The 10,078-nt window shown below is 36.9% G+C and overlaps 1 protein-coding gene across 2 annotated transcripts; it reads right to left on the bottom strand.

Annotated features, from left to right (window-relative positions):
• Positions 1-1,919: 1,919 nt before the first annotated feature.
• Positions 1,920-6,081, bottom strand: c5h3orf18 (chromosome 5 C3orf18 homolog). 2 transcript variants are annotated; one of them, XM_030729236.1, is made up of 6 exons: positions 5,721-6,081; positions 4,272-4,694; positions 4,113-4,138; positions 3,594-3,723; positions 3,364-3,398; positions 1,920-2,644 (listed from the first exon to the last, which is right to left on the bottom strand). In XM_030729236.1, the coding sequence occupies exons 2-5, from the start codon at positions 4,536-4,538 to the stop codon at positions 3,393-3,395; spliced, it is 429 nt and encodes a 142-aa protein (XP_030585096.1). In that variant the 5' UTR covers positions 4,539-4,694; positions 5,721-6,081; the 3' UTR covers positions 1,920-2,644; positions 3,364-3,392. The 2 variants fall into 2 exon arrangements, with proteins under 2 accessions (XP_030585096.1, XP_030585095.1); XM_030729235.1 differs by lacking the exon at positions 3,364-3,398.
• Positions 6,082-10,078: the final 3,997 nt, after the last annotated feature.

Raw genomic sequence — 10,078 nt, 5'->3', positions numbered from 1 at the left:
ACAAAGACCAGACAGATGCATCTGGACCTTCAGTTGATCCATCTACTGTTTACTGAAGCCGCATTAGAAATGGATTTAGACTAAGAGTGGCTGTCAAGAAGCCATTGTTAATGAGGAGAAACAGGGGAAAATGCTGAACTGTGCTAAATTATATGAGAACTGGATTCAAAATCAGTGATAACAGTTCTTATGCAGTGATGAATCCAAATTTGGCATTTTTGGTTTAAATTGTCATTAGCATGTTCAGAGGAGGTCAGGAGAGAGCTACAACAGGGAGTCTCTCCAGCCATCTGTAAAACCCGGTGGGGTTCATGGTTTGGGGCTGCATTTCAGCCAGTGGTGTTGGGGATCTTGTCAAAATTGATGGCATTATGAACACAGAAAAGTACCATCAGTTATATATGCAATCCCATCTGGAAAAGTTCCCATTGACAATTTCATTTTTCAACTATGATCCTAAACACACTGCCAATTCAGTAAAAGCATACCTAGATAGAAAAACACAAAATAGAACAATATCAGTCATGGATTGGCCTCCCCAGAGCCCAGACCTCAACATTATTGATGCAGTGTGGTATCATTTTGACAGAGAGCAGAACAAAAGGCAGCCAACATCCAAAAAAGAGCTTTGAAATATCCTTCAAGAGGCCTGGAGAACTATTTGTGAAGATGGCTTAAAGAAATTACAAGAAAGTTTGCCTAAGACAGTTCAGGTTGTGTTGAAGAATAAAGGTTGTCATACCAAATATTGACTTTCAAACTCATTAGCATTGTACTAACTCCATTTTTGTCTTATATACTGTATTTCCGTGGATGTTTTCATGTTTCAATAAATCGCTGTACCTATTTCCTGTTCTCCTAGTAAAACATAAAGAGATGAGGGGTGGCTCAAGATTTTGCACATTACTGTATATCTCTGGCACCAGACTATAATGCAGGGAAATGAAATTTACACACACGCACACAATAATTAAAATAATAATAATTAAACATTATACTTATATATGTGTGTGCGTGTTCATAGATAGTAAATCTGGTCTCTATCAAGAATCAACATAGATAGCCACATAGAATACTCTGGAGAGCTCAGGATTTCTTTTTCCTTATGGAGATGTTTCTCATACAAATGACTGAATCCTTTATTTCTAGAACATCAGAGGTAAAGAAGTTTCCTGCCTCCGTCTAGTTTAAAAAAATATTTTTGAGAAGTTGTTTTGTGAACATTTATCCAAATTAGATATCACTTACAAGTTGCTAATTACTGCACATTACTTGAATATCACCATTATTTACTGTATATATGTTTCTTCCACGTAAAATGTACTTATATTATCACTGATCTGTTGTATTTCAGTCATTTCATGTATTTCAGCATTGTTGACAAAATTGCAGCCGGATTAGATATTGATTCAGTGTTCATCTGCATTGACTTATTTTATTTTATTATTTTCTTTTGCTCCCTGGACTACCTCTGAAGACAAACACGCCTGGGTCATCTCTGGGGGAAACTCTTGGTTAAATATGGCTAATAGTTCCCATTAGACTTGCAGGTCATGTGGATCATGAAATTTTGAAGTAACTGTCAAACTAGTACTGTCGTAGTCCATGTCACTCATCTCACTACATTCATATGACCATAAGTGAATGGAAGTCAGCCTTAAGGGTGCCTTTTAATTTAACTACAGCTGAGTCAATGTGTGTTATTTTATAAGAGCTGTCTAGATATTTACTCTCGAAATGGGGACAATGTTTTGTGATTTTACTGATAGTTATATAGTTACATACAGTACTTGATCCATTTTCAACTATTGAAAAGTTGAAGTGTAACTTGAGAAATCATCTTTTATGCCTTACTTTTAACACCATTTTGTAGTTATGTTATTGATGTGTCCTCCTCCACTTCATTAATACAACTCACAAACCTGTGATATATATTTTATTTTGATTCTTTACCTTGTGATTTGTGTTACTCTGCGTCTGCGCATCACTTATCAATAAAAATATCACCTATCAACTGTTTTGTTGTAGATTTGTACAACAAAAACATTTTTTTTAAATTGGTTTAAATAGCTTTAATGTATACACACAGAAACAGTCCTTCATTGCTCACAAAAGAATAAACCAACTGGGGAGAAACACGTCACTTAAGGATGGAAACACATCCAGCTTTGAAGCTTGTCAGAAATATAAGACCACAAAATCACTAAAACACAGATATACACTTCTCCCTTATGAAACATGGAAGTAGATACTGACAAGCTACCAAATATTTTAACAGCAATGACACAACATGATTTATTTTTTCTTAAAAAAAAAAAAAGTGCATCCCACTTCATTTCTGTGCCAAATGATAACAGTGCAAGATCATATGTGATGCTTTCTTTTGCCCTTCCCTATCATACATGCACCCTATCTTGCTTTCATAGTATGAAAGCCACTGCCAGTCCCCACACAGTGATGATAACCTTCATCACAGCTCCAGATGCTCCACCGCACAGTCCGGTTTCCCTTTATTGAGGCCAGCAGACCCTGCAGACTGATATTATCTAATGGCAGAGAGCTGTTAAGCGTTGAGAGCTTTGGCTACATCTGTGAAGACAAGACGACTGGGCCTTTGTGTTGTCCCTTGGGAGCTTGTGAGAGTCTGCAGAGGAGATGGGTAGCAGGCAAGAGAAAACCATTAGATTAAGATCATATGATGACACAAGTCATTAATGACAAAGAAAGGAACAATAATAGGACAATTACTGTTTCTCCAGTGGTGTTTTGCTACTTTTAGGACAATTAGAGCACTTACACCAACTTAGCATTTTAGGATTTATACTGTGATTCATTACTGAAACTAGAGACTTTGTACCAGAAGCCACAGACCACAGATTATGTAAATCATAAAATCAAATATTGTCAAAATACCAGCATGCATTATAAATTTGATTGACACTGTTGTGCTAATTATTTTACAGTGTGTTATACAGCAAAAATAAAGGTTTGATAAAGTAAATAAGAGTAGCAATTTTTAGGCTTTCAAATGCATTTAATGCACAACAACAACATAGTGGGACTGATTTTGTTGCCATGTATGAGATACATTTGAAAACTTTGAAAATGTATTTGCTTCATGTGGCCCCTGGGATAGTTTATGTGTAAGTAATTAGTTGAAAGAGTGTGAGAAAAGGGATGTGAAAGGTAATATGAATGTAGGTTCAAAGGAAAAGGCATTATGATATAATACTTTGTATCCTTCAAGTATATAGTGTAATGTAGATTAGATCTAGTTGTGTTTGAGATATGGATAATAAGACAGCATGAAAGAATAAGGGTAGTGTGGAAAATGGTTGAAAATACACACAGGCGATACTTTACCATTTTTGCCTTTTACAATCATGCCATTGTCAAAACTTAAAAGAAATTAAAGAAAATAAAGAATTATGACAGTGAAAGCATGTTAACAGGAAATTAAAGTAACCTCATAAGAAAAACATACAAAAATCTACTGATCAACAAACATACATTTTCAAATTATGCATCAAAATAAACAAAAACAATGCCAAATGATAAGATTTTCTGCCACTTAGAAAGACTATCAATCCTACCTTGGCATTGGGGCCTGTGATGCTGCCTTCCCGGCCGTGATCCAGTAGCTCCTGTTCCAGCAGGTCATCTTGTTCTTCAGCTGGGTCGAAGTTGTACATGGGCATGAGTTGGTGTCTCAACTTCTCCAACCTGTAGGACAAGAGATTAGAGTTGAGTGAGGGCCAGTTGGCAAAAAAGAAAGACTTTAAAATTAGCCTGAAATTGAGCATGTACTGAGCCTCACTTGCTGCCCTTTGTGTGATGTTGTTAAAAGTTACCATTAACTCCAGTGCTAGCACTGCTAATTTGAGGGAATGATTGGCTTTTTTGGGGAGGGAATGATTTTGTACTATATCCCCCAGCAAGCTGGAACCAAATAAACACCTAATAATAATTAGGTTTAGTTTTTGCTTTAGTTGTGTTAGTAGTGCAAATTCTGTAAGAAAGCTGCAAATAATCAAATTATGTAAATTATGGGACATGCAATTAGAGCTTCAGGACAGATGGTAATCCAGCCTTGTCTGGTTGTGGCAACTTACCGCTTTCGTTTCCTAATATACAGCATCTAGAATGGAGACACAAAGATAAGATAGAGAAAATCAAATAAGTTTCTTCACAGAAATAACCAAACTTAAAACTTTTACATTTTCTATTGTATGAAATGGTATCGGAGAGAAAATGTGTAAATGATTTCTTACTATTGCCACTGCTAAACCAATGACTGTGATGATGCCAAAGGGTACGAGCAACATTCTCATGCCCGAGCTCTCAATCACCACTTCTGGAAGTGTGGTGGCATTCAAATTGGTCTCATTTGTCGTTATAGTCACTGTCATTAATGTTCTTGAGGTGATATTGTCTCTGCTTCCGGGGCTTGTCGAGAGGAAGGGGATTGTGGAGGTTGTGGGGGTTGTGGCAGTTGTTGAGAAAATACTCGTAGTTGTCTTAGTTCCATTTGCAGCCATGGTTGAGTGTAGCTGTTTCAACAGTAGTGTGTATCTTCACTGTCTGTGTTGATGCTGTTACGCCGCTCAGTCTCTAGTATGTCTCATGGTCAATGAATGTGTCTTCGTGCTGGTCTGGAGTCTGCTGAGGCATTGATGGTGCTTTGGCCATATGATCTGCAAAATAAAACCCAACAGTAAAAGGAAAAACTAAAAACTATGTTGCTACAGTTTATCTATACAGTGTTTCATGGGATTCAAATCAATTGAATGAACTATAACCAAAGGGTTAGGTAAGCCTTTAATTCTAGGAAAATGATTGTATTCTATTTTCTTATTGCTTCTGTGCACCTATGATTTCCTTAAATCTTTTTTTTTTTAAAAATTACACATCTCCCTTTTGGAACTCCCACCCTCATATTTACTCAAACCATGGCTGATTGTGCCAGTGGGTTGTGGTAAGTGTTTTGGGCAGGATGTGGGTAGTAAACGCTCAGAAGAAAATCAGTACCGAAAAAGAAAAAAAAAAAAAACTTCATGAATTTCGGAGGAATTCAAACTTCAATACGCGCTGTGAGGAAATGTGTTGGCAGCGCATTCTAACGTCAAAATCAACTTACATCCACCCACCCACCCACACACACACACACACACACACACACACATACCACACACACACACGTTCTGGTTCCATAAATATCCACTGCATCCAAGACTCAGTACATGTGCCTCCCACACACGTACTATGCACATCCCATGAGAGTGAAAAGCAGTTTTTCCTTAAGATTTACATTATATGAGGAGTGTTAAAAGACGAACATGCTTTCCATTTTGTTATGTGGTGACACAGGAAGGCATAGACATATGATCCAATTCCTCCCTCCTCATCCTGTCTGCTTGTGCTCTTAATGAGGAACATGTGCAACTGAAGCCAACCAATGAAAAACAAAGACTGGATTCAGTCATTGCTCTTGTCCAGTTAGCTATTCCTGCACTCCACAAATACGGAGCATGCAACGTTTTACATGGTTATCTTTGTTAGGATGATTTGATGGTTGTATTACCGTGTTTTACAGATGCGTGTTATTTTTAGTTAAGATGTAGTATATCTCAGCTGTCTTGCATTAACAGCTGAGCTACTAATCCTGCCAACAGGACCAGGTCTTACTCATGTGTCCTCTCAGATTAGAGATCCATACGTACCTTAACATACAACATGCATGCTCAGAGGTGACCTGCGGGAGACTAGGGGTAGCTAAAGATAGAAAAATTTCACTGGTTGAGGCAACATTTGCTCCAGTATCTGCCCCTCCTCCTCCTCTTCTGCTTCCCCCTTTAGCAATGCAGGTATTGCACAGGCTGTTTACATTGACAAAATAGCCATTTTCTCTGAAGATGGTTTCCACATATCAAAGAAACCCTATCCTGGTAACCCCCAAGATGTTCCCTTCCAGTTCTTCAATTGTCTCCTAGGATCTGATCCCGTCGTCTTTTCTTTCTTGTATTTCACACAACAGAGGTTGCTCTAGGGATGCTGCAAACAGAGATCAGTGCGGCAAGCTCCCTCCCCCTTCACCCTGCAATTGGTCTAATGGTTTCAAGATGATAAATGCGGTTGGCTCCCTCAGCTGTCTATTTGGCTTTGCAAGGACAAGAATGGGATTTAATGGCATTGCACACCAGATGCTGTCAGACCCATGTGAATGACTGCATCCGGGTGGCAGGTCTGAGGAAATTAACCCTGTGGTGTCTTCTGTCCAAACCTCAGTGACCTGAATTCCCTCAGGAACAGGCAAACAGAAGAAAAGACCAGTAAAGAAATTAGTATTAAAAATGGGGTTTAATGTGAAGGATTTGTACAGTTGCATAAAAAACACAGAGATAAGCAACTGACCACATTTCCATTTCCATTCCAGTAGAGAGCAGTAAATCTGTGGAATCTTCAAGTCATCTTGAAGAAGTCCCCAGTCATCGTTGCCACAAATTCGGAAAAAGTAAATAAAACAACAAAAAACCCCACAAAAACCCATTACATTTCATTGCAGATCTATTAATTTAAACCTTTTTGACATATAACACTGGGTATATTTGTATTGGTAAAGGCAAAAAGTGTAACCTAGGTGCAATATGTATCTTGTTTTTTTTTCATATAAACAATATTTTCAGGTTAAAACTGTTTCTGTAGTCAGTTCCAAGTGTTGGTTTATTAGGTTAATTTGTAATTCTTGATATATAAAATCTGTCCATCGATTTTCTTCTACCTATCCAGGTTGTCTAAGCATTTATACCTAGATCTCTCTTCCCAGTCACCTCCTCCAGTTCTTCTAAGGGGACACAGCTGAGAGATATAATCTCTCCAGTGGGACCTGGGTTTGGCTCAGTTGGGCATTTCCAAAACACCTCACAGAAGAAGCACCTTGGAGGCATCCTAGTCAGATTCCCAAACCACCAGAGCTGCACCTTTTAAATACGGACTATTAGGGGCTCTATGCTGAACCTTTATGAACCATCAAATAACCTTCCTATGTCTAAGGAAGAGCCCTGCAGCCACCCTTCAGAGGAAGATCATTTCTGTGTAAAATTTTAGTTAAAATGTGTTAAAGGAAAAAAAAAAAAAGAAAGACTTTCTGCTTTGAACTATTTTTTTGATTGATTTGAAAAAAAAAATTAATCATTAAGATCAAGATATAAAAATATAAAAGAGAATGTGAATATAGCACATACCTTCATAATCAATGGTTCCATCTCATCATCTCCTCATTAAGTGGCTCCCCTGCATTCATCAGTACGTACCTAGAAAATAAACATAAAGAAAACCCTGAAAAGTCTTAAAGACAAATTAACACAAAATGAACACAGTTTGCGTAATGTCTTTGTTACATCTTTGTTTTTTTTGTGAAATTTTATTCTTATTTGAGCATTTGAGCATGTTCCAGTCAATATATCCCTTGCTCTAAGAGCAGCTCTGAGTTCAGCATCCTGGTTCGTGGTTCTTTCGTGGTACAGAGCCGTTAGCCCCAGAAAGCTTTCACAGTTAAATACTCTTTTTCCTGAAATATCACAAAAATAATACATTTTAGTCTGTTGAACAAAGAAAGAGACAGTAGACAAAAAAAAAAGCCATACAAGATTATATAGTGTTCTGCATACAAGAAAAAAAAATCAATACATGTAATTTATATATCCTTTTAACATAATTACACAGTACAGAACAAATACAGTTAAACTACAAGCAATGTATCTCACTTAAAGGAATGTACTCTACAGATGTTTACTGAAATTCTGCGCACATCTCAGCTTGCATTTGTTCAGAGAGAAGACAGAGGAGGGAGGTATAAAAAGTGCAGGGAAGACAATCGGAAATAGGAAACAGGAAAGGAAATAGCAATATTTCCTCCAGTTCTTCAGATGAAATGACACAAAGCAAAAATGTGTTAGTTATGTTAAGTTAAAGTGACATGAAAACCAAACTTCTGCCAGAAGAAGTGAATATAGAGGATGTCTTCTTTAAATCCCAGGAATGCAGTATTTGAGTGCATCACAGATTATAATATTAAATTCATAATTTCATAGATAAATTATGCTATAGAGCTTGAGCATTTCAGGGGTGCCTGGGTGGCTCAGGGGTAGAGCAGGAAACCACATACATATGCCGCCTTGCGGAGCGGGCGGCGCAAGCTCGAGTCCTGGCTTGTCACCAATTTGCCCGTGTGTCTTCCCCCATAAATTTCCCCCATTTCCTGTCTCTCTATACTGCCAATAAAGCTGCTGTGGCCAAAAAAAGAATTAGCATTTCATTTTTAAAATACATTATAAATAAAATAAATACTTTTTTGTTATACACTTTTGCAGGAGTTTAAATCTGTATGTAGGTATGTGTGTGTGGGGGTGAGGGAACACAAGCTTTTTACGAAGCCACTAAGGTTGGATTACTGATTGTAAAACAGTGCCACCTAGTGATTAATAGAGAAGCCTGCAGTAAGACTGCAGCATACATATTGTTTTTTTAATGCATTTTGGAATGTTATTGTCCTCAGAGAAAGCTGCACGTACATCTGCTTTATAAATCCTTAATCTACTGAGATGTGCATTAAAACTCTAGACCTCATTAGGTACAAAGAATAATGCCAAATATATCTTAGGATTAATTTATCAGAACAACATCCAGCAAACATCTCTTTCATATCAGCACTTTTGCTAATGGGAATGGCCAGGCTGTCGCTAAAGCACTTTACTTGTCTGGTTAGGGTTGATTTTAGAGAAATAAAGCTTCTACTAACATGCACATCCAAGTGTAGCAGATATAGAATAAGACATTGCTAATGTATATAAATAGAAGTAACTTACATGCAACACAGCCTAATAAAGTATAACAACTACAACCATGAGATTAGAGGTGAATCAGCAGCTTTTAAAGACAATAGAACTAGAAGCTTAAAACTGTACTATACAATACCAGTCAAGTTTGGACAAGTTGTGTCCAAACTTTTGACTGGTACTGTATATCTATATCTTTATATAGGTTATAGCCACTATCTAGATAGATACAGTATGGTGCAAAAGTCTTGAACCACCCCTAATTTCTTTTTATTTTGTTAGGAAAATTAGGAATAGTTGCAGTGATTTATTGAAACATAAATGGCAAGACAATATTTAAGGCAAAAAGAGTTTGTACAATTCTAATGAGCTTGAAAGTAAATATTTGGTATGACCACCTTTATTCTTCTAGATTCTTGATTAAGGACAGCCTGATTTCTTGTAAAGAAGTGTTCTTGTATTTTCATTGATGAGTCTTCAGGAATAGTTCTCCAGGCTTCTTGAAGGACATTCAAAGTGCCTGAAGATACCATTTAAAATTGGCTCTTTGGTTCTTTCCTAAGTTGTCTGTTACGTGTAGACACAATACTTGTTCATTCCTTGAGTTTGTTGCCTTTTTGTTTTATCCCTGAATGATGCATAGGTTGGTGTTAATGCCTCAACAAACAAAAAAGATTCATCTGAAAATGGTCAGGGAAAAGGACTGGACTGAAAATGGTTGAAAAAGCAGCCAATGCTAAAAGAAAATCTTTGAAAGACCATTTTAAAAAAGTCTGGGAATATAGAGAAACAAGGCATAGCTCAAGAACTTTACACAATACTAGATAGATAGATAGATAGATAGATAGATAGATAGATAGATAGATAGATAGATAGATAGATAGATAGATAGATAGATAGATAGATAGATAGATAGATAGATAGATAGATAGATAGATAGATAGATAGATAGATAGATAGATAGATAGATAGATGTGCCTGTAGGCATATATGTACCATCTTTGTCTCTTCCCATTGAACTCATCATCTCTCCAGCTCCTGTGTCTTCACGTCTCCATTTCCCGTTTCAACATCAACATCTCAAAAATGTGATTGTACTCTGATCTATTCTTGTGATAACTTCCTGACCTGGAAGAAAATGAAAATGGGGGAACAGGAGTTTTAGTATTTGATTTTACCAAAAATATTTATTAAAGGAATGTAGATCAGCATCCCAAAACTTCTGAATTCAAGTTAATAATTTG

This window comes from Archocentrus centrarchus, chromosome 5, assembly GCF_007364275.1.
Source record: "Archocentrus centrarchus isolate MPI-CPG fArcCen1 chromosome 5, fArcCen1, whole genome shotgun sequence".
NCBI lineage: Eukaryota > Metazoa > Chordata > Actinopteri > Cichliformes > Cichlidae > Archocentrus > Archocentrus centrarchus.
The sequence above is the reverse complement of the archived record's forward strand: the minus strand, read 5'-3'. Positions and strand labels throughout refer to the sequence as shown.

What these genes read in the sequence shown, in the direction of transcription:
- c5h3orf18 (XM_030729235.1), bottom strand. Translation starts at nt 4,538, where the DNA reads ATGGCTGCAAATGGAACTAAGACAACTACGAGTATTTTCTCAACAACT. An exon ending in TTGGTTTAGCAGTGGCAATA is followed by an intron (nt 4,139 to 4,271) that starts GTAAGAAATCAT and finishes TCTCCATTCTAG; the next exon opens with ATGCTGTATATTAGGAAACG. An exon ending in TATATTAGGAAACGAAAGCG is followed by an intron (nt 3,724 to 4,112) that starts GTAAGTTGCCAC and finishes CTTGTCCTACAG; the next exon opens with GTTGGAGAAGTTGAGACACC.